The 26,062-nt window shown below is 35.3% G+C and overlaps 1 protein-coding gene across 2 annotated transcripts in view; it reads left to right on the forward strand.

The window, feature by feature from the left end:
- XPR1 (xenotropic and polytropic retrovirus receptor 1) overlaps positions 1–26,062 on the forward strand; it is a 203,362-nt gene that overhangs the window by 13,416 nt on the left and 163,884 nt on the right. For both annotated transcript variants that reach the window (XM_082658471.1, XM_082658472.1), the window contains exon 2: positions 12,204–12,255. In XM_082658471.1, the coding sequence (XP_082514597.1) occupies positions 12,204–12,255 (52 nt within the window). The remainder of the gene's footprint in view (positions 1–12,203; positions 12,256–26,062) is intronic.

A 26,062-nucleotide genomic window follows, 5' to 3' on the forward strand; every position in this document is an offset into this window, starting at 1 on the left:
TAATTAATAATAATAATTTAATGCATATTTTGTGAACCTGCCCTGTTAAACACATAGTATCCTATTAAAGTAACATCTGCCTTCTTGGAATTGACCTATATACACTAATATGTATAAAATGGATAACTAATAAGAACCTGCTGTATAAAAAAATAAATAAAATAAAATTCAAAAATTCAAAAAAAAAAAGCAACACCTCCCTTCCAAGTTGTGTAATTGCAAGCATACACAATATTTTAGTAGTTAGATCTCTTTTTTTCTCATTAGTATTTGAAATTAAATAAAGATATTATTGGTAAAGGTAAAGTAATACCATTAAACTTTTTTTTTTTATTGGCTGCGCCGTGCGGCATGTGGTATCTTAGTTCCCTGACCAGGGATCAAACCTGTGCCCCCTGCATTGGGAGTATGGAGTCTTAAGCACTGGACCACCAGGGAAGTCCCTATTAAACATGTTTTAACGTATCTCTTTTTATTGCTTAGCACAGTGATTTATGTAGGTGCTTCGATATTTATACTTTAAATAACAGAAGTTGGATGAGTTGCCAGATATAGGGGTTGAAGGAGGGAAGAATTTAATATAGATATAATGGTTTATACCTAGGGAAACTGGTAGAGGAGAGCTACTTATGGGGGTGGTAAATTCATGAAATTAGATCTTAAGTATGCTGATTTCATACACAAAATGTCTATATGTAGAGATAAGTACTAGCTGGAATTTGAAAAATTGTATCAAAGATAAGATTTATTACAATTGAGATAGTAATTAAAGAATTAATTCACTAAGGGAAAGTATGTAATGCAGAAAAATAGAGACATAGAGGAAATCTTGGAAAAAACGTCATAGGAGTTAAGGGTCTTAAGGATAAATGGACTATCAGCAGTAACATACTTTGTAAACAGGTTCATGAGAATGACGATTAAGGATAGGCCTTTGGATTTGATAAACCTTGCTCATTAGTGAATTCTGAACGTAAATTGTCTTCTGCTAACTTTATTCCAGGTTTTAAGAGGTTAAAGTCATTGAGACAACATATGTGTACTTTTCATTTGAGAAATTTGTCTGTTAACAGAGTGAGGAAAATAGGATAGAACCTTTAGGAATGAGTAGGATAAAGTAAGATTCTTTGGAGGATATATGGGATCCATTCATCTTGAAGGCAGTAGAGAAAGTAGCTTTAATTTTATCTAAATTTTTTGCTTTAATTGCATTTCCCTCATTTATTGGCTGTGGACTTTTAAACAGTTATTTTATTTCTCTGAACCTCAATTTTCTTGCATGCAAAATGGGGATAATATTTACCTTTCAAGATTATTATGAGAATTAGCTATAATAATAATATGAAAGTGCCAGCAAGGGCCTGACCTATAGAAGATGCTTTTCAATAAAGTGTAGCTGTTAATTTCTGTCTTCATTAAAAATAAGCCATAGGAGTAACTTTTATTCATTTATTCAGCAGACGTTTATTTTAGGGTGTTGGTACTCAATCTTTTAGTATAACAAGACTCCTTCAACATCATGAAATTTCTTGGAAACCAAATGATGGTAGCTGGACTTTTAGAATCCATTGCTTGAGAAACCACATTTTGACCAATTACTGCATTTTGTAGATTCTAAGATGCACATTCCTTGTTCCACATTCCTACGCCTTTGAAATTGAGATTCATTTTACAGATGTCACATAGTTAATTGGTAATGTTTTTCTTTCTTAATGGTACGTAAAATAATGGTGCAGTGATACATAAATTAATGGTGTGTCTTAACAATTGACGGTATCTTAGACTCGATGAAATATGGTAGTATTTTATTAAGTACAAATACCTTCATGTATTTTGACAAGTAGTAATGTATTTGTGGGAAACATTATTTAGCCTACAGAGAATACCTAGTTTATAAGGTTTTACAGTATTGAAATTGGAGCTATGAAGTGGTCTGAACCTGATGGATTAGAAACCATTTTTATAAGTGTACAGGTGTATTGCAGAAGCTTTGGGTTCCTTTTTTTGTTTTCTTTCAGATAAACAGGCAAACTAAGAACAGAGTGAGAATTTTATGTTGCCATACTATTATATTTGGTCAAAATTCGACATGTTTTACCAACCTGTATAAACCTTATATATTAAAGAGGACTGGAAGCCAAACACACTAAGAACTTTTCTTGTGGCTAGTAAATGAAAGAGGTTTGAATCTTATGTAGAAATAAAAGATAATGAAAATTAGGAAAAATAAGAAATGACTTTGCATTTTGGTATTTCATGAAACTGGAAATGCTATAAAATAATTCAATAAAAATAACATGGTTACTTAAAAAATTAACTGATGTGCTCATTTTGGATATTTAGGCTTTGAAATAAAGCTTTTTTTTTTTTTTTTTTTTTTTTTTTGCGTTACGCGGGCCTCTCACCGTTGTGGCCTCTCCCGTTGCGGAGCACAGGCTCCGGACGCGCAGGCTCAGGGGCCATGGCGCACGGGCCCAGCCGCTCTGCGGCATGTGGGATATTCCCGGACCGGGGCACGAACCCGTGTCCCCTGCCTCGGCAGGCGGACTCTCAACCACTGCGCCACCAGGGAAGACCTGGATATTTAGGCTTTGTGTTGCAAAGTCTGTGCAATTGACAAATGTACTTTGAACCTGTACTGTGCTAGATGCTGTGGCCCATAAGAATTGAAGTGAGACTGCTCTCTGCCCTCAGAGAATTTACAGTTGTTACCATAGTAAATGTAAGAATGAGCCATACAGATTTAATTAGTTATAAAAGAGCATTTGTTATCAGCTTTATTTTATTGTCAGAATAGAATCCTTAGACAAGGAGGATGCTGATTTAATCTATCAGATTTATTCCGTCCCAGCTCAGAAGTGCAGCTATGTGACTTCTCAAGGGCATTCAAGGGTATAAGTTAAATTACAATATTGGTGGCTGTGGCTTATGGGAATGCAGTTTTGCTTGTTATTGCTAAATAAATCACTTACTTGAAATTGTCATAGTTTTCATTTCCATAGTTTTTGTATCTTTATAGGAATAAAACTTTTAGGTACTTTGATCAAGACAAGCCAGAGATGTTGGTTATGATCTAATAACATTACATTCTGTGATATAAAAATGTTTTTCAAATCTAGCCTCATGTATTAATTATCTGTTGCTCTATAACAAACTACCTAAAACTGCTGAACCAATAAGAAACATTAATTGTCTTACACTCTTGCTGTGTGTAAAGAGTTTGGAAACAGCTTAACTGGGTGATTCTGGCTAAGGATATTTTGTGAGGTTGTCGTCAAGATGCCAGTCAAGGCTGCAGTCATCTCAAGGCTTGCCTGGGGCTGGATCCAATTCTAGAATGGCACACTCGAATGGTTGACAAATTTGTGCTGGCTTTTTTCAGGAGGCCTCAGTTCCTTACCACTTGGACCTCTCCATAGGGCTGCTTCAGTTTTTTCATGGCTGGCTTTCCCCAGAGTGGGGAATCCAAGAGAGAATAAGATGAAAACCACAGTGCCTTTTATGACCTAGCCTTGGAAGTAGTACTCGGTCATTTATGCAATATTCTATTGGTTATAGAGGTCAGTCCTATTTAGTATGGGAGGGGATTGCACAAGAGCATTACTACCAGAAGTTAAGAATCATTGGGGGTTATTTCAGAGGCTAGTTACCACACCTGATATAAAAATCTAATGATTTAGAAAAGTTTTGGAAATGAAAGGAAGAGTATCAGAAAATTGAGAGGCCAAAATTAGAGGTAAATCTTAGAAAATAAGATTTCACTCCAAATAGTGGGCTATGTGTCTTTTTCTCAAAGAAGCGTGGATTAGAGAATGAGCAATACTTGGGCAAGATGATACTTTAATAACCTTTCTGAATTTCAGATCTTCAGTGGTAAAATGAAAATCATATTTACATTAAAGAGTTGTGGGCCTCTGTTAAAGTAGTGTGTTTCAAATACTCAAAACGATATCTGATAGTAGGCATTCAGTAAAGGTAACTATAATTACTTTTATTATCGATCAATATTTGTGGTCATCATATCCTCAGCTCTCGTGTACTCAAAGCAATCTAATCTAGTTTCTGCCCCATTACTCTACTGAAACCATTTTTTGAAGGTCACCAATGAGCTCCTGATCCTCAGACCTAATTATATCTCTTCTTAGTCTCTTCTTGATCTCTAAGCAGCTTTTAATTTTTCTTTCCTTTAACTTAAGGATATATTTTATTAATCTTACATATGAATAGTTTAAGTTATAGGCTCTAATGTTAGGCATTTTAATGTTAGCTATTTTTGTTTCTTTATAATTCAGTTGCAGCATTCCAATTAGATAGATAGATAGACAGACAGACAGACAGATGGATAGGTAGGTAAATAGGCATCTGTATTCACCTTCCAGCTGAAGAAACAGAATAATTGTTAGTATACTGAACCCTTCCTTGATAGCTGTTTTATTTAACTCAAATGTTCTCAGTTTTCTTTAAAATTTTTCTTCCAGTTTTACTGAGATATAATTGACACATGGTGTAAATTTAAGGTGTGCAGTGTGTTGATATGATACATTTATAGATTGCAGATGATTACCACTATAGCACTAGCTAACTCCTCCATTACATCACATAATTACCATTTCATATTTTTGGTGAAAACATTTAAGATCCATTGTTGCAATTTTCAAGTATATAATACAGTATTATTAGCTATAATCACCATGCTGTACGTTAGATGCTCAGAACTTGTTAATCTTATAACTGGAAGTTTGTACCCTTTTACCAGTATCTTCCCATTTCCCCCACCCCCCAGCCCTGGGTAACCATCATTCTACTCTTTGTTTCTTTGAGTTCGGCATTTTTCAATTCCACGTTTCAGTGATATCATATAGTATTTGTCTTTCTCTGACTTCACTTAGCATAATGCCCTCAAGGTTTATGCAAGTTATTGCAAATGGCTGGATTTCCTTCTTTCTCACGGCTGAATAATACTCCATCGTGTGTTTGTGTGTGTGTGTGTGTGTGTGTGTGTGTGTATCTCACATCTTCTTTACCCATTCATCTGTTGACAGACACTTAGGTTGTTTCCATGTCTTGGCTATTGTGAATAATGCTGCAGAAAACATGGAGGTACAGATATGTCTCCTCTAAGCAGCTTTTGATAATTTTTAATATATCTTCCTTCTTGAAATGCCCCTTTAATTCCTGTGGCACTCTATACATCTGGTGTTTTCCTTATTGTCTTCTCTGTTGCTTTGTATTCCAAAAGATTCTGTCCTTGGTCCACTTACTTTCTGAAAAATTTCATTTACTTAGGGCATAGGCAGTTTCAAATCACCTTATACACATAATTTCCAACTCTTAACCACTAGCTCTGACCTATTTTCCAAACTGTAGATCTCTGTTTTCATCTGTCTGCTGACCATCTCAGTTGTCCTGTGGATACCTGAAGTGGTTTGTTAACCCAAACTCCTGTCTTTTCTTTGCCCAGGTTTTTTCTTTGGTGTTTTTGCAGCTCGGTTAATAGTATCACTAAGCCTCTTTCTCTAGGTTTACCTATGCTCAAAATCTTAGAAATCTTTAATTCCCTTAGTTCATGTTTAGTTGTTTGTCTAATCTTCCTATTTTGCTTCTTGGTATCCCCCTCTTTCCCATATATCACCTTCTTTTTTTAAATTGCTACTATGTTAGTTAGGCCTTCAATATGCTTTGATCATTTTTAAAGTATTTAACATATTATATTAAAATGTATCTATTTATATGACTGTCTTTTCCTTGCTTGATCCACCATTATTTCTTTAGAGCCTGGCATAGTGCACAGAGTAGACATGCAGTAATGTTCATTTAATGACTAAAACTTAGTAACTTCTTTAATGATGATATTAAGTAATCTAGAAATGTTTATGATGAGCCTTTCTTATACAAGTACAAGCAAGGTGGCTAAAACCCTGACTTTACAGTCAAATGGTGAACAAGTGACACACATAAATAATTAAAACATAAGGTGGAAATATTAAGTGCTATAAATGGTTTCAAATAGAGTACTACAGGATTTCAGAGGAATGAGTAAAGACTTCCAGCTGGAGGAATCAGGACAAAACATAAAAGAGATTAAATTTGATCTGGACCTTGAAGGATGGTTAAGATTTGGAAATTAGATTGAAAAGATGGAAGTAGGGATAGGGGATTCCAGGTAGAGCTAATAGTTGTAAACAAAAGGCAAAGATGGAAGAAATATTGAAGTCTCTAAAGTGAGTAATAGGTAATTCATTTTGACTTGAGGGTCAGGTTGTGAAAATGAAATTGGCTTTCTTCAGTTCGGAAGATAAGCCTAGAAACATAGATTGGATCATTCTGGGTGCCTTATAGGCCAGCAGAGGAATATGGGCTTTATTTTGTGGCCATTGGGAAATCCTTGTAAGTTTTTAAGAGGAGAGTCAGACTGGTGCTTTGGAAAGATTGATATGGCAGTTGTTTGTGAGATGTGTTAGAGAGATGAAAACCTAAAGGTTGGTAAATCAGTGAAGAGTCCGTTGAAATAGTTCAGGTGAATGGATAGGAGAGAATGAATGTAAAAGAGGTTGTGGTGGTGGCATTGACGAATCAGATCACTAAACTTAGGAGTGGAAAGGAGGAGAATATAAGAATGTTAATTCAGCTAGGACAGGGATTTTTATTTTCCTTGTGATGTATCCCAGGTGCCTAGAACAGGCTTGGCACATAGCAGATACACAAATATTTGTTGAATGAGTGATACAATAGCTGAGATTGTGAATCTGTGTGATGTGGATACTGGCAGTGACATTAACAGAAATAAAGACATGAGAAGAGTAGGCTTTGGGAAGAAAATGAATTTTGGACATTTTGAGTATGTGTTAGCAAACGTGTGGCTGAGGATACAGATTTGGGAGATATCCACATAGAAATAGTAAAAGCCACGTCAGTGGATATCAGAGTATGTTAGTGAGGAAATTTATAAATGTGAATATAACGGGACGTATTCCAAATTAGTTCTTCCTATTATAAATTATATACATTTTATACATTTAACAAATTCAATAATAATTTAATGTTGTAACAACTTCTGTATATTGAATTGCCTTTGCTGATGGGGTACATTTAAATTCCATGAAAATTTTGAGTCATGCATAATGCTTCTAAAATACTACAGCCTTTGGATTGTTAAGTATGTACAAGAATACATTAATTTAAAATTTTAACATACTAGATTAAAAAAATTTGTATACGAGTTTCTTTTTACAGATCATTTCTATCATCTAAAACAGAGCTAGGTTAGTTTATTTGGGGATAGAAATGAAGATTAATTAGATGGTCATTCTTTGTACAGGACATATGAGAATGCTCAGTGCCCTCTTTTGAGGTTTATAATTTGATTTACAGAACTGTTCTTAGCACTTTAGTATCAGGAAAACATGACTGATTTCTAGATGACGAGACAAAGAAACCAGGTCAGATATAACTCACTTGCACATTATTCACATTATTTCTGGGGTATGTAGATCAGGCATAGTGTACATATTTTTAAGTATATATCAAAATTATAATAGTACCATTTGGAAAAACCTTCAGAATAAAAAAAAGTCTGATGTAAATTTTATCAAATAATTAAACACTGTTAACAGGGATTATGATTCCTTTAAAGGTTTATAATAAATATTCCTTGTCCTTCCTCTTCAAATGCCTGTGTTTATATTATTGTTCATTAATCCAATAATTAGATTGCCATATGCTGACTTTGAATGAATATTGAAGCAGACAGATGAGAACAACATAGATTAGATATTTTATTGATGGAGATGGTAATATTTATAGTATGTTATATGTGCGGCTAATAGTGAGTTGATAGGAAGTAGGAATCTTTCTAGCTTCTGATCCTTGTTCTGTGAAATGGTCTGTAAAACCCATGTGTTTGGAAAGGAGATTAGAGATGATCTACTGTGGGTTACTAAAAATTAACAACGTAAGAAATTTTTACTGGCGGTATTATTGAACATACATGTTAAGTTCGAACTATACCCTATTTTATACACTAGATATGTTGTAGAAAGTTTAAGTAATAAAATTAGGAGTCTTTGTTATTTAATGCGTTCGCAGATTGGGACTGCCTATATTTTCTTGGGAATCTATAGGTTTCTTATAAGAATTAAAAACTGTGTGTGCTCATGTCAGCTATCATCAGAAAATATAATAGCATATTCTAAATCATCTAGTTGACCATCTTTTAAGCTGGTAATGCCAGGAGATTGCAGTGCCTCTATTTATGTTTGTTTGGTCATGTTGGCTCCGGGTACTATTGTACTACTTTGTGAAGAGTTAGTTAAGAACTGAGGCATATCTAATGCATAAATGATGTATTCATGTCTAGTAGACCGCCAAATGATGCTACAGCCCACTACATGACATAAGTTTTGTGGTAGTTCACATTCTATTAGCTAACATTCTTTGAGCATCTTCTATGTTCTAGGCACTGTTCAAAGTACTCTTCATGTATAATAATGAAGCATAATTAATATAAGGATTTGTGTTTTAAATTCATACAGTAGACCTGTGAGGTATGTGTAATTACTATTCCTGTTTTACAGATGAAGGTACTGAAGTATAGAGAAGTTAATTTTCCTAAGGTTACACAGCTAATAAGTGGTAGAGTTGGTTTTCATACACGTTGTCTGACTCCATAGCTTCTAGCCACTGACTATACTGCCTTACAGTAGATCCCATCTGACGCAGTTATCTGGGCATTCCAAACTCAGAACAGGTAAATTGGCATTGTATTCATGTTATCAATTGAGATTTTGTTTCAGCAAACATCTTGTTTTCTGTCATGTTAATGTTGTTGATTGAATAATACTGGTTTTATGGTTGTATTTGGATTTAATTTGTAAGATTTTACTGTCATATGCATTGCTATAAACACTAAGAGTTTTGTCCTAGTTTATATATATTTCAATAACATCATAACAAAAATAACTTAATTTTTGTAACTCAGACATTACAGTAGAGATGCTGATTGCATCAGAATTGCTTTGAATCTTTTTTTGTTTGTTTGTTTTGCTTTTTTTTGCTTTTTTTGGCCGTGCCATGTGGCTTGTGGGATCTTAGTTCCCTGACCAGGGATTGAACCCTGGGCCCTTGGCAGTGATCAAAGAAATCTTTTGTAATGCACATGAATACATATTGATTTTATTTATTATACAAATTCAGAGTTTCATGTACAGTATTGGATTTTCTTGAAGTAAAACAGCATGAATTGAGGAAACTTTGAATTTGTTGTTTTGTGCATTTGGAGGTACTGCTCCCAACCCAGGTGACTCATATTACAGACGAACAATCCATAGGTATTAATATAGACAATACTTTGTAGGATTTTCCCCCACTGGTTCCCAGTTGGGGGCTATTCTCTAGTCACTGACAGGGAATGGTATCCTATAGAGTTCTTATAGAGCTCTCTAGAGTCTATTACTATCAAAAACATAGAGGGTCTCTTATTCAGAGGAAAACTGAAGTAGTAAGAAGCAAAAAAAGAGTTGTCCCTGATTTTACCGAGAGTTATCTTGACTTAAATGAAATTATGATTTATTTTTATAACCAAAATGAATACTATCGGGCTTCCTTGGTGGCGCAGTGGTTGGGAGTGCGCCTGCCGATGCAGGGGATGGTGGTTCGTGCCCCGGTCTGGGAGGATCCCACGTGCCGCGGAGCGGCTGGGCCCGTGAGCCATGGCCACTGGGCCTGCGCATCAGGAGCCTGTGCTCCGCGGCGGGAGAGGCCACAGCGGTGAGAGGCCCGCGTAAAGCAAAAAAAAAAAAAAAAACTATCATAATTTTTCTCTTTATAAAATTTAAATCATCTTTTTAAAACCTTAATTTGGTAAGCTTTCCTTTTGCAAATTTAATTCATTTTAATTGTGTACCAGAGATTCTACTTAGTGTGCTTTTTTCAGTGTGCTGAGAAACCCTTTTGAATTCAAGAACTATTTATTGAGCTCCTACTGCATACAAGCTACTCTGCTAGCCATTGGTGGTTTATTTGGTTACTGATAACTTCATTTGATTTTGGTAAACATGCCTATCATACTTCAGAAGTTGAAAAACTTCATTTAGATGTTTGAGTCTCTGGTATTACCTGCTTCCATGATAGCTTTATTTCCTTAAGTATTCTCTGGCTGGATTTTTTTGTTCCTTTCTTCTTATATTTTTCTATTTCTAGAGATTTACTCTGCTCTAAGCAATCTATTCATTTACCCTCTTAAAATATTCTGTGGAAGAACCATAACATAACTACTACTCGGCACTTGTTTTTTTTTAAATTTATGTATGTATGTATGTATGTATGTATGTATTGGCTGCGTTCGGTCTTCATTGCTGCCCACGGGCTTTCTCTAGTTCCGGAGAGCGGGGGCTACTCTTCATTGCGGTGCGCAGGCTTCTCAGAGCGCAAGCTCAGTAGTTGTGGCACACGGGCCCAGTTGCTCCGTGGCATGTGGGATCTTTCTGGACCAGGGATTGAACCTGTGTCCCCTGCATTGGCAGGCAGATTCTTAACCACTGCGCCACCAGGGAAGCTCCCTACTCTGCACTTGTATAGGACTTTAATATAAAATTCCAGTCTGTGAACTGAAATAAAGACTTTCTGATGTTTGATAAGATCTGAGCTAACTTCTTTTTTTAAACTGGACGTTAGTGGTTCCTGAGACATCTGAAATAGTAAAGAAAGTAGTGAGCATATATACATTTTTTCTTAAAAGAAGTTCTAGATCTTTGTTTTATTCACTTAGGGCTTTTGTATATTATCAGACTGGTTAGGGTTAGTCATGGAACTGACAGGTTGGTCATTAATTTAAAGTAAATGGTAATTTCATTGGGGAAGAATGTAATTTACTAGACTTGAATACAGAGTGGGTTACCTTGGAGGTTTGTTTCTTCTTTTTTGGTTTTATATGCTTGAATGACTCTAGGCCGGTGGTTCTGGGGAGGTGATTTTTGTCCTCTAGGGGCATTTGGTAGTGTCTGGAGACATTTTTGGTTGGTTGCTGCTGGTATCTAGTGAATCTCTAGATACCAGGGGTAGTGCCAAAAATCCTAATATGCACAGAACAGCCCCCACAACAAAGAATTATCTGGCCCCAAATGTCAGTTGTACTGAGGCTGAGGAATGCTGGAGGCCAATTTGGGAATCACCAGTGGTTGGTTAGATGGTATTTGAAGCTATGGGATAGGTAAAGTCACCTAAGCTTATGACTAGCTCTTCTGCTCTGGAGTTTATCCACTTAATTGATTCTACCATTTTGGTAGGTATGAAGAAGTACTTTTCATTCCTGTCCCAAAACCACTTATCAAGAGACCAAACTGCAACCATCTAAATTACCTAAATATGATTGTTAGTTAACTTATTGGTTTGGAAAAAACAATAAAAGCTCTACTATCTTTATAGTCCTGAACTCTTTTAACAGAGGACTTTCCAGACCTCCACTGAAAAGTATTTGTATCCAAGGTGAAAAGAATTCTGGAGATTGTCTACACAACAGTGTAACTTTACTTAACACTATGAACTGTGCACTTAAAACTGGTTAAGGGCTTCCCTGGTGGCGCAGTGGTTGAGAGTCCGCCTGCCGATGCAGGGGACACGGGTTTGTGCCCCGATCCGGGAGGATCCCACATGCCGCGGAGCGGCTGGGCCCGTGAGTCATGGCCGCTGAGCCTGCGCGTCCGGAGCCTGTGCTCCGTAATGGCAGAGGCCACAACAGTGAGAGGCCCACGTATGGCCAAAAAAAAAAAAAACTGGTTAAGATAGTGAATTTTATGTTCAGGTATATGATACCACAATTTAAAAAAATTTGTATCCAGCATTTTATATCTTCTTATGCAGTGTTCCATTGTATTCCTCTAGGACTGTTCTCAGTTTCTATCACTATTTTTTTTTTTTAGTCAAGAGATTTTATGATCTCTCAGGTGATTTTTCATTCTTTTCCAAATGCCCCTTAATTTTTAAAGTATACACATTAGCCCTCATCTTAAAGATGGGACAATACTGGGTTGATAAGAAAGTATAGTATATGGGTTTTAGCTTATTAAAGTATTTCACTAAATTCTCAATTTAGGGAACCGTATGTAGTCATTGTCTGGATATTGAAAAAGAAGTAATTGTTTAGCTCAAAATGCTTTTACTGTAAAGATTACTCATGATTCCATGTATGTTTTCTTTCTTTCTAATAGGCTTTTAAGGATATGCTGTACTCGGCTCAGGACCAGGCACCTTCTGTGGAAGGTAAGATGCATTAATCTCTACATTTAGCCACATAAAACTTTTTAAGAAAAGATATTTTAAACTGAACAGTATAAAACTAATATAACCTGCCCTACTATATAAATCTTTTTTGTTTTTTATAATATATATTATGATTACTTCGTGTTTCAATGAAACTTTTTTTTTTTGTTTAGCTCACATTTACTTTATGATGGATCTCTTATAATGTCCTCAAATCACCTTAGCATTGTGAATCATAGATATTGGTTTAGAGTTAAAGCTCTTATCTGTGTCATGCTCCCTCCCCCAAACAATGTATTTTTATATTTGTCTCTATTGTCTATTCATCCATCCATCCATCATTCAGTAAATCCTTAGTTTATAATTAGTCTGGGCAACACAGCTTTTTCTTTCTATTTATGTCATGTCTTTAGACTGGGACTAGTAAAACAATGAACCATATTTACTCTGTGTGTGTGTGTGTGTGTGTGTGTGTGTGTGTGTTTATAAGCATGTATATGTATGCCTGTGCAGAGTTTGGCAGTCATAAAATGACTCACCTAAGGATAGTGGTTATCTTTCCAGTTATCTTTATTGATCCTCTGTTACCTCAGCTTCTACTCACTAGCTCATTCTTTATGGGTTTAACCTTTGATAGGTTTGGAGAGTTGTAAGTTAAAGTTGTAGTTCTTGTGTCAGTAAATAATTAGCTAATTCGACAACTATTTCTTGAGGGAGTGTTCCTTCTGAGGCTGGATAGTCTTTTAAAATTTTGCATCACATATTTTCAGGAGAGATGAATATGAAGTTGTTTATTAAAACTACAGACCTGTAATTAAAAATCTCATTGTCTTTAATGACATAGAAGTGTATATCTTTCAGCTCTAACTGTTCTGAATTCAAAATATGCTTCCTTCAGCATCTCAAAATCTTTACTAGGGTATTGGCACCTGGGTATTACTTTTATAATATGTCACTAAATTTTGGATTATATTTAATATATTTAACATAGTTAATATAATTCTCTAATATTTAACTGAAGACAAATGTTTAGTTCTTTATTAGGTTATTATCTCTTATTTTATGTGTCTTAAAGAGTACCTCCTCAAAATATTTTAAGAATGTAAGAAAAATGAAATTGCGTGGAAGTTAAGCTGGTTTCCTCACCCTGTGTTACTTGCGTTAATATTGGTTCTTTTAATTTTATTCTCAAAGTTGGACTACTTATCCTTAATTTTTTTTTAAAGTTTTACCATCTGGTTTGTAACAAAGATATTCTGAGATATGTTGAAAGTTATGATCTTTATTCATCCCTCCATGCTGGATCATGTTGCTAGTAATTCTCATATACTTTTAGCTGTTATGGGAGAAAAACTGAATTCTGTCAAAGTATGCTAAAATGACAAATATTTATAGTTAATAACTTTTTCTTTATCTCATTGTCCAGAGACATTAACTTCTTTGGACCCTGTTATAAAGGGAGTACTCTAGGCTGATCATGCAGATATATGTACTGCTTTCATAAGGGAAATATTCTGTACTTGTTCATTCTTTCCATTCTCAGATAAACAAACTAAACCCATGTAGTTTTTGTCTTCTTAAAATGAATTTTTCTCTTTAGAGAAACTGGGGAATTGAAGGTATTGGAAGGTAGATTAAGGAAACATTCTATGTAGTATTGAGGTTAGAAAAAGTTATTTAAAGGGACTATAATTTTGTGTCTCATTTGCATTGTGATACTATATTAATTTACTCTCTTTTATATGGTGTTAAATTTAAATGATAATCATTTCTGTCATTCATTTATTCTTGCTATTGGGTTTGTATTTCTAGATTTTTATTTAGCAGTTATCTATAAAATAATGCAACGTCAGCAGATTTATCACAAAGTCCAAGATAGGACTTTCAACTTTTAACAATTTTTTAAAAAAATATAAATTTATTTATTTTTGGCTGCATTAGGTGTTCGTTGCTGCGCACGGGCTTTCTCTAGTTGCGGCGAGCAGGGGCCACTCCTCGTTGCGGTGCGCGGGCCTCTCATTGCGGTGGCCTCTCCTGCCATGGAGCACAGGCTCTAGATGCGTGGGCTTCAGTAGTTGTGGCACGCGGGCTCAGTAGTTGTGGCACACAGGCCCAGCTGCTCCGCAGCATGTGGGATCTTACCAGACCAGGGCTCGAACCCGTGTCCCCTGCATTGGCAGGCGGACTCACAACCACTGCACCACCAGGGAAGTCCCAACTTTTAACATTTTTAAAGGAAAAAAATGTTTGATTGGCCTTGATTTTTTTTTTTTTTTTTTTGCAGTACGTGGGCCTCTCACTGTTGTGGCCTCTCTCGTTGCGGAGCACAGGCTCAGCGGCCATGGCTCACGGGCGCGCAGGCTCAGCGGCCATGGCTCACGGGCCTAGCCGCTCCGCAGCATGTGGGATCTTCTCGGACTGGGGCACGAACCCTTGTCCCCTGCATCGGCAGGCGGACTCTCAACCACTGCGCCACCAGGGAAGCCCTGATTATTTTTTTGAATATTGTCTTTCTCTCTCTTCTTCATTCTCCTCTTTTTGTATACCTTAAGTTTTAGTAGACTTAAGACTTTTGGTGCCAGTAAGCAAGTTTTTTGTTTTAATCTTAAAACTGGAGTATACCATAAATTGGTGATTTTCAAATCTGCTACACAATTAACTCAGTTTACTTGTGTTTTGTTTGTATGATACTTAGTACCTTTCTCAGGCCAATTAAAATAGGATATGGGGAGTGGAGCCCAGGCATTGATTATAGTCTTTCTAGGTTATTCTAATAAAATAGCCAAAGTTGAGAACCCTTGCCATAAATAATCTTTTTTTAAAAAAATAAATTTTATTTATTTATTTATGGCTGCGTTGGGTCTTTTGTTGCTGCATGCGGGCTTTCTCTAGTTGCGGCGAGCAGGGGCCACTCTTCGTTGCGGTTCGCGGGCTTCTCATTGCGGTGGCTTCTCTTGTTGCAGAGCACGGCTCTAGGTGCACGGGCTTCAGTCATTGTGGCACAGGGGCTCAGTAGTTGTGGCTTGCGGGCTCTAGAGTGCAGGCTCAGTAGTTGTTGCACACGGGCTTAGTTGCTCCGTGGCATGTGGGATCTTCCCGGACCAGGGCTTGGACCTGTGTCCTCTGCGTTGGCAGGCGGATTCTTAACCACTGCGCTACTAGGGAAGTCCCCAGCCATAAATAATCTTAAAGAATTTTAGACCAGTATTGTTAATGCTAAATTTTTTCAGGCAATAACTAGCCAGTAGGTTTATAGGCTTCTTAAGTTCATCTATAGTCTGATTATTCTATTAGCATTTATAGGATGTTTATTTTTTAAATGTTTATTGCATTGAATTGAATATAAGTAATAGCTGTACTGATTATTTACATATATTAAATCGTTATAACTTAACATTGTTATTAGAATTAAAAAACATTTTTGTTGAATTATTACTTAAGATTAGTTATAGTAAAATAAGTAGCTTCATATTTTCACAGTACTTTTGTTTAAGATCGAGTGGATTTCTGATTATAGTGAAAGAAAGGTAACTTGAAATGGATTCTTAAAGAGTGAAGTGGTTTATTTGATAAAAGTACATTAGATAAAAGGCACAGTATATGAAAGTTTTTGTTGATTAGAAGTTGACTATTATTTTTTACACTAGTGGATTATTTTCTTATAATTTCAGGATAGTGCCTTTATTCTTCATAGATAAAGTGGTGCTTTTTTTCCCATTTAAAAGTAAACTAGGGCTTCCCTGGTGGCACAGTGGTTGAGTCCGCCTGCCGATGCAGGGGACACAGGTTCGTGCCCCGGTCCAGGAAGATCCCACATGCCGCAGAGCGGCTGGGCCCGTGAGCCATGGCTGCTGAGCCTGAGCATCGGGAGCGGGAGAGGCTGCAACAGTGAGAGGCCCGTGTACCGCAAAAAAAAAAAAAAAAAAAGTAAACCAACCAAACAAAATAATTTCAGTGTATTAAGATATCAAGGAGCATTTACTTAAAGTTGCTTTTATTATTCAAATAAATAAACATTCAGATTCTTGGTTATTTTGCTTGGTTATTTTGCTTCATTCGTCCTTTGAGAGTGAATTTCATGAATCATTCATACATTGATTCATGAAAAATAAAGGGTCTCTACTTTTATTTAAAATAAGTGTCTTATGGTTATAGCTAGGAAATGCTCATATTCTGAAATGATATATTTAAAGTGCTAACAGGCATTCCTTATCAATTTATATCTAATCTCCTTTGACATATATCATTACCTACGCTTCTGTGTAATCTTTGTTATTTTTGGTAGGCATTTACATTTAGAAATATGACTAAGAAGGTGAATTAAAATTCTATGTTAAAACTAACACAATGCATTGAATTTTAAATAATGGCATAGATAATTAAGAATTTTACTATTTATTTTATCTTTTTCTACAGAAAGAATTGTAGGGCATATGTGACCGTAGAATAAGGGTATTAAAGTGACTAAAATAGTGGATATATATTTTTTTCTGTGGAGGAGCAGGCACACTTAGGACCCTTAGAGTCAGTGTTTAATGAAATAATGTTTTGAGGAATTTTTGGAAATAGATGCTAAAAACCTTTCAACTATATTGTGTTTTTATAGTTCCTGCTGTCAATGTGGTATTTGGTATTTGGGTATTTGGGGCAGATTAAATTAAGCTGCCAACTGAAAGTCCCAGCATCAGTGAATCAGTCACATCTTGATAATCAGAATTGTTTCGAGGCAAGACAATTTATTATAGATATGACAACAGAACTCCTAATTGTGGTACCCATTTGACGTAGTCAAATTCTGTCAAATTTACTTAGGTAAATATTAACACCTGTTTTTGGGGAAACTTCCTCCTTCCTCAGGATATTTTTGATACATATGATTTTCATATATATATATATAATATATAAACTTATACACTTCATATAATTTATACACTAAATTTATTTTAGTTTGTACTCTGAATTATTTTCAAGTAAAGCTTAAAACTTTATTTTGCCATCTTCTTTTTAAAATGTAGTATCTTTTGTTTAGAAGCATTAATGTTTTCCACTCTTGTGATGCAAAAATATGAGAATCTGACAGTCAGCCTAGGTCACAGAATTAAGAAATCGACACTTCTAATTGAAAGAGACATTAAAAGATCATTTTGCTTCACCCTCATCTTAGATTTGTACAATCAGAGACCATGTTAAGGTTGCATGGATCAGTAAGAACAATCAGGATTACTAATGCTATATATGACAACAAAAGGAGAGAGAATTCAAGAGATTAATACTGAAACATAAAAATACTTTTTTTATATTGACTTTATATTTTTATCCAAACGATATCTTTGAGTTAAATTTTTAATTGGACATTTCCTTGAGTCTCTGTATTTTTAAAAGATTTATAAAGCATTACCTACTTTGAATAATACTGAACTACTTGACTTGTTGGGCAAAAGCTAATTGTGTCTTTCAAGAAATCTCTTTCTACTAATTTTTTTATTGCTCCACATAATTCCTAGAATTTTTGGGAAAGGTTTATAGAATTAAATAAAATAATTAGATAACAGTAGTTATAGAGGTTAGAATAAGGGGAAAATAAAGATAAAACAGTGATATAAAGCTCCAGTAAATTTAATATATAGAATAGATACCATAAAGATCCTGGAAGAAAAAGCACATCAGGTAAAAATTAAGGAAATCTGAGTAAATTATGGACTTTAGTTAATAATAATGTATCATTATTGGCTCATTAATTGTGACAAATGTACCATACTCATCATGTAAGATGTTAATGACAGGGGAAGCCGGGGGGTGGGGGGGAGTATATGGGAATGCTTTGTACTACTTTTGTAACTTTTCTGTAAATATAAAACTATTCTAAAATAAAAAGTTTATTAAAAAAGTAGATGCCATAAGATTTATACAGTTGCCAGAAACTAATTGTAAATTCAGCCCTGACTTTGCTGGAGTTCAGAGGATAGAGGAGAGCATGATTAATTTCAGAATTCACATAAGGTAAATTTATACCAGTTACTCAGAAAAAGATCAGCTCTTACTGAACATGAGATCTGAGAGAAACTCTTCCTTTGCACCTTCGTGAAGAGTATTTTGTTTGGTGTGGTGGATAGTATCCCCAACAGCTATTTTACAAAAAGCATGACAGTAAGTTTCATGAGGCTGCTTCTTACAGTCCAAGGGTATAATGTAAAAATTTATTACTCTGACCTACAAGGCCCTAAATAATGTGGTCCTATGTCTGTGACCTCACCTTCTGCCATTTTCCCCCTTGTTTACTAGGCTCCAGTCACATTGCCTTTTGTTGTGTACCTAAATCAGCCCAAGCTTGCTCTTACAATAGGGCCTAAGCTCTTGCCTTTTGTTTCGTTAGATCGTTCCATAGCTGTGTCCTTCAAGAGGCCTTTTGAATACCCAATCCTATGTAGCCACGCAGTCACTTTGTATTACATCACCCTATTTTATTTATTTATTTTTGCATACAGTTTTTTTATATCTTGTGTTTTTTCATTGATTTATTAATTTTGAGATAAGTCCTTTGAGACCAGAGATTTTGTCTTTCTTTTTGGACCATTTTATACTTAGTATCTAAAATAGGCACATACCTTACATATTTACTGAGCACATCAATGAATAGGAATAAAAATGAATCCTTTCTCTCAATCTTCCTTAAAGCCAAAGTACCATTTATTTTAAAATTCACCTAGTTTGCTCCTTTGTTTTTATTTATTTTTTTTAATTTTTAACTTCTCTTGATTTTTAGATGCAGAATTTTACCTTCTGGTTAGATGGCTAAGCATACTGTTTGTTGTTGTCTTATGATGCTGACTGTAATTTCATAAGATATAGTCTGAGGTGACACACATAGCATTTCTTTAAAACTGAGCGAGAAGCAGATGATATGAGATCTTAGTTTATAAAGATTTTTTGGCATTGTGTTGTCTTGATGCCAAGCATAGAGTTTCCTTTGATTGCTGAGAAATCATATTTTATAAGCTACTGGGTGACTGTATATTTTTTGTAAGACACTAAACCACTTCTTTTTGTTTGGGTATGTTTCCTTTCAAAGGTACATGAAATAGGCATAGATCTGAAAAATACATATATGAATTGTTGGAGAATTTTTTCCATATATGTCTACTTAGTGGAATATATGTTTTTATATTATTTGAATTAAAATGGAAAGACCTAGAGGTGCTTTGGTTGTTTCCCTTTCACATTTTGCCTCTTTTGTTATTTTATAAAATATTCCTTTTGATGGGGAGTATATAGCTAATGTTAGCCTAATATAGCTCTCTGATTCAGTTAGCTTAATACAGCTATCTGACTTTCTAAAATGGAATGAATAGATATATTTAAGGATATAAGTCACTGACCACTGCTGCGTTAGTCTCTGGTTTTCGGCCAGTTCTTTTTAGTCCCCCATCCCCTTCCCCAATCTTATGAACAGGTTTGTTGGATCATTTTTGCTTAGGTCTCCTCTGCATATTCAACCTGGTTAGCAGATGTTTTACAGTCTCCCTAAGCTCCTTAGAATTCAGCTCTTAGTGGCACTGAAGATGAAAGTATGCTTGTAAATTATTCATTCTGATTATACGCTTGAACGGACAGAGTCCACTTCAGGCATCTTCTTCCACCTCACCTCTCTCCATAGGTCTTTGTTGTTTTAACAGATGTGAGCTTCAAGAGGATGGAAGACCGAATTGCATTTCTAAAATACATGAAGTAGTTTTCGCATGTATAGGATTACTGTTAAATCTATGCATTCATAATACATTACTTTTCTTATGTTGTTTTTAATCTTGTGTCTCCCCTCCCCCCAGTTTTCCTTTTTGCTATCCTGTATCACTGTCTCTTTAAAAATTTTTTTTCTGACCTAGAAATAAAACCTTTTGATATTTGTAATAGGGAGAACTATATGTAATTTGTTACATTTTCAGCTGGGCAGTGGCAGGAGAGTATCTTTTCTAAGTTCCACTTTTCTATTAGTGTTGTTTTGTTTAGTCACTTACTGTCAATTTTCAGAAGTCCTTCTGCTAGTAGTAGGTTTATATTGCATGAGAAGACTATAGATGAGTAGAGAGTTTAACCTCCAGAATGAAATGCTGGATTCATTTGTAGCCACTGCAACCTTGTTTTGAAATAAAGAAATACAGGTGGCTAAGAAGTGGAAGTTGAGACAGGAGCCAAGCCAAAAAAATAATTGTCATCTCTTTAAGAATGATATATTTTCTATTCCCCATTAACTTCTTTTAGAAGGGATCAAAAGACCTGACTGATATTCAGAGACATATAATGGAGTTTTTTCTTCTGAAGGGTGTGCTTATTTCATGTTTACTTTGGAAAAGGATTGCATATTCATTTGTACTGTGGAAATGACAACTTCTAGGTAAAAAATATTATCACCTTCAAAAATGTACTTGTGTATTCTTTAAAGATGTCACTAACCTCAAACTAGTTCATGAATAGGAAAGATGTGCTTCTGGATAATAAATAACATTACTATTCGAGTTGACAAAATATCTACTTCTCTTTCACAGAGAATTAAACATAATTTAATGCTCATTGTTAGGACATAAGATGACAATATAAATAGGTAGTAAATTATGTGATTAAAAATATGTATCAACTTTGAGTAGCATATAGGTGGGAAGCTAGAAGAAATGAAGAAGTGCTTTGAATAGGCTTTTAATCCTTTCTTTGCGACACTGCAGAGTATTTAAAATATTTTCAGTGTTTAAAATTTTCCTTTGCGTATAAAAGTCAATAACACATAAGGGCACTGTGTCATTTGTCACATAGTGGTATTTCTTTTTTTATTGGTAAGTTTGAGGGAAGGTCATAAAGTAGAGAAGGAATAAATATAAAACATTAAGTCATGAAGCAGAAATGTTCTGGGAATTATTGGTGTATACTCTACATTGTATATAAAGGGTACTATAACACAGGAGTATTGAATATGATGATTTCAGATAGAATTTTCTAAACTAGTGTTAGAAAACTGGAACAATTGTTAAGGCTTAAAGTTGACAGAATTTAAAGTTAAGGGAAGTTTTTCTTTATGCTCTTATTTCTTTAGGTAGAACCACCTTAGGTTTTTAGTAAAAGAACACCAATGAGAAAGGTAGAAAGAAGCATAAAAAGCTATGATCAGGGTCTTCCCAGGTGGTGCAATGGTTGAGAGTCCGCCTGCCGATGCAGGGGACACGGGTTCGTGCCCTGGTCCGGGAAGATCCCACATGCCGCGGAGCGGCTGGGCCCGTGAGCCAAGGCCGCTGAGCCTGCGCGTCCGGAGCCTGTGCTCCGCAACGGGAGAGGCCACAACAGTGAGAGGCCCGCATACCACCAAAAAAAAAAAAAAAGCTATGATCAGAGAGTAGTTTTCCAGCACTAGGTTACATCATTGAATAAAAGAAACAAAAATTCCTGACCTCAAAATGGAAAAGATGCTCTAAAAATCATTTAGATTCTCAATAATGTTTAATTATTGAGGCAATATGAAGAAGGAATAAGGTATTCAGTGGTTGAAAGAGTAGATAATCCCCTTTGTTAGTTTTCTGTGTCTGCTGTAACAATTTATCACAAACTTGGTGGCTTAAAGTAAGAGAAATTTGTTCTCTCACAGTTCTGGAGGCCACAGTGTCAATCAAGGTATTGGCAGGGCTGCACTCCTGGAATTTTGGGGGGATAATCTACCTCTTGCAGCCTCTGGTGGTTGCTGGCTTCCTTGGCTTGTGGCCACCTCAGTCCAATATCTGCCTCGTCACTTTTTTTTCTCCTCTATCTATTCTCTGTGTATCTAAGGACATTTCTCATTGGATTTAAGGGCATCTAGGTAATTCAGGATGATTTCATCTCAGGATCCTTAATTACATTGCAAAGACCCTTTTTCCAAATAAGATAACATCACAGGTTCCAGAGGTTTGACAAGGATAGCATTTGCCTCCGGTGGGGGTGGTCGTGGTCAGTTTTGGCCTACCATATCCCTAATCCAAATTGAAAAAAAAATACATTGTGATTAATGTTCTTCCTTCAAATTTTGTGCTAGAGCTAGAGCTACAACTGAGGCATTTGCATTCATATTCTAATCTACCCATGTTGAAAGGAGCAGTCAAATGATGTCAAAGAAAAGTTCAAGTATGATACCCAGAAAGTGAAAAGCTGTCCAGTAGATAGTCAGGCTTGAGTGTATAAAATATAGTATAGGACAGTTTATCTGCCTCTAACCAAACTATCTTTCTTAAGAATTTCTTTTATATTTCTGGTATCCTTCCTGGGGGAAACAGAAAGGCAAACCTCTTCCTAGCATGCAGGTTAAGTGTCCTCTCCTCCCCCCAAAATTTTTATTATGGAAAATTTCAAAGGTATACAAAAGTAGAGAGAATGTATACAGAATCCCATTTATCCATCGCCCAGCTTCAGTCCTTATCAATTCAATGCCTAGTCTTGTTTTATCCCCCTTGATTATTTTGAAGCAAATTCCAGAAATTATATCATTTCTCTGTAAATATTTCTTTCTTTTTTTAAGGTACATTAAAAAAAATTGAAGAATAGTTGATTTACAATGTTGTGTTTCAGGTGTACAGCAAAGTGATTCAGTTATACATATATGTATGTACATATATATATTCTTTTTCAGATTCTTTTCCCTTATAGGTTATTACAAAATATTGAGTATAGTTCCCTGTGCCCTACAGTAGGTCCTTCTTATTTATCTATTTTATACATAGCTGTGTGTATGTGTTAATCCCAAACTCCTAATTTATCCCCCCGCTTCCCTGTTGGTAATCATCAGTTTGTTTTCTGTCTGTGGGTCTATCTCTGTTTTGTATATAAGTTCATTTGTATCATTTTTTTTTTTTTAGATTCCACATATAAGCGATATCTGACTTACTTCACTCAGTATATTAATCTCTAGGTCCATCCATGTTGCTGCAAATGGCCTTGTTTCATTCTTTTTTATGGCTGAGTAATATTCCATTGTGTATATGTGTGTGTGTGTATGTATGTATGTGTGTGTGTGTGAATATATACACACACACACACACACACACACAGCACGTCTTTGTCTGTTCATCTGTTGATGAACATTTAGGTTGCCTCCATGTCTTGGCTGTTGCAAATAGTGCTGCTATGAACATTAGAGTGCGTGTATCTTTTCGAATTATGGTTTTCTCTGGTGTAAATATTTCTAAAGGATAGTTTCTGCCCTAATTACCAAAATACAGTTATCACACATAAAAAATATTAATAGTAATTTCTTAATATTATTAAGAATATCAGACAGATATTTAATACTATTAAGAAATTTCTAGTAATATATATTTTAAAAAATTTATTACTTTGACTAGAGATGCAAATAAGATCAATCATATGATATACTGTGATTAATAAGTCTCTTAATTCTCCATTGATCAATAGTGGTACCATCCAATATGGTAGCCACTAGCCACAAGTAGCTATTTAAATTTAAATTAATTACAATTAAAATGAAATAGTGTGATCTTCAGTCACACTGCCTACATATCAAGTACCCAGGAGCCACATGAGATTAGGGGCTACCATACTGGACAGCATAGAGCATTTCACTCATTGAAGAATGTTTTATTAGTTAGAGCTGATCTATAGATTTCCCCTCCAACTCTTTTATTTTTCTTGTGTTTTCTATTTTCTTTAAAAAATGTTTATTATCATTTTTACTTGATGGAACAAACTGGCTTGCTTGGTTTTTTTGGTCTCCCAGAGCCTGGATTTTACTGATTGTACTCCTGTGGTATACCTTAACATGGTATCTGTTCTCCGTATTTCCTGTAAATTTGTATTTAAATCTAGAGACTTGATCTAAATCAGGTTAAATATTATGTATATATACTTTTTCCCAAGAACACTTTATAGGTGCTGGTGTGTACCTCTTTTAGGAGGGATATATAATGTCAGATTGTTTCTCTTTGTAATCTTACTAGCTATTGATGATCATTGCCTAGCCCCAGATCCATGAATTTGTTAAGGTTTACAAAATGGTGATATGTATATTTTTAAATTTTATTATTATTTATTTTATTTATGTATTTTTGTCTGCATTGGGTCTTTGTTGCTGTGCGCAGGCTTTCTCTAGTTGCTGTGCGTGGGCTTTCTCTAGTTGCTGTGAGCGGGGACTACTTTTCGTTGCGGTGTGTGGGCTTCTCATTACGGTGGCTTCTCTTGTTGCAGAGCACGGGCTCCAGGAGTTGTGGCTCGCAGGCTCTGGAGCGCAGGCTCAGTAGTTGTGGCACACGGGCTTAGTTGCTCCGCGGCATGTGGGATCTTCCCGGACCAGGGCTCAAATCCGTGTCCCCTGCATTGGCAGGCGGATTCTTAACCACTGGCCACCAGGGAAGCCTAGTGGTGATATCTTAATGCTCTTGTGTTTATTAGCCAGCCTTCTATAAAGAGAAACTTACCTTTGTTAACTCTTTGCATAGGAAAGGTAGGATGATTGCCTAATTCTTTTATTTTATAGTTTTCAAAATAATATTGCTGCTCTAACATTTTCCAAAGATGACCAGTGAAATGTTTTTAAGTGTTTTAATGAATTAATATGTTTAAACCTGTTTAGTATGTTTTGGTCCATTGTAGTTTTTATCCGTATTAATGATCTGATTTTTAACTTTGACCCAGTAGGAGCCTTTTCAAGTGGTTTCCTCATTCCTTTTGATATGACCCTCATAGTCTTTGATAGCTTCCTTTCTGTCTGATATGACACAACTTTCCAGACTCATCTAACATATTTCCAGCCTGGGAGCTGGAATCAACCATTTTGCCAAGGAGTCTTGATTCTTTTCGTGATAACCAAGGAGTCTTAATTCCTTTAGAAGCCACATATAAGCACTTCTTTCAGAGTATCATTGCTACTGAGTTATTCATTGTTTTAGGCTTTGTTTTTCAGTGGGGAGAAATATATACATACATACCCACATATGCATAAATACATATATGTATATATATGTTTATATTTTAAGATAAAATACCTCATTCATTAAAACTTAGATTCTTAGTATACTTTAGACTTGAAAGTGTCTGCTACAGCTGAAAAGGTGAACTGTGATGAATTTTAGGATTGAATAATACTCTTTAGGCATGGGAACCACAAGTACACCTCTTTGGCATTAGAGTATTGGGGGTAGGGAATCTGCCTATACAGATTAAATTTTCATTTTCTTTATTGAAGTTTGAGAGGGAAAACATAGTTTATCACTATGAGACTGAGTGCCAATTTGTGGTTCCTGATGAGAAATTGATCAGCTATGTTCTTGTTACAAAAGGTGCAATCAGTGAGATTGGAAAAGGAAATTGAATTTATATTGGTGTGTTATCACATGCAATTAACTTCGCATATACTCCCGAGGCACATGAATCTTGAGGTTGAAATATCTATACTTTGAATCAGGGCATTGCAAATCTAGTGTGATTAAATATATTTAAGAGTTTCTGTTGTTCCACAATTGGTGTGCAGTTCTAAAGTATGTTCTTATTAGGCTATTCAAAAAGGAATCTTTTGGTCATTATAATGGGAAAGTGAAATAGCTGAATTTGTGCATTTCTTTTATAAAGGATGGAGCAGAATAAGGAAATTTATATTGTATGATTTATTATTTTTATACTCTTTATTTTTTCTTTATGACATCTCTGTCATCTTAGTAGAACGAGGTTGTTATCCTTTTAGAAGACTACGACTGGTCTTTCTACTTAAGGAAAAATATGATACCGTTCACTCATGATGTGGTAAATAAGTTGGGGTATTTATAGCAGAGAGGAACTTTAAACAATA

The sequence above is a fragment of the Grampus griseus genome (assembly GCF_964374135.1).
Source record: "Grampus griseus genome assembly, chromosome: 1".
Taxonomy (NCBI): domain Eukaryota; kingdom Metazoa; phylum Chordata; class Mammalia; order Artiodactyla; family Delphinidae; genus Grampus; species Grampus griseus.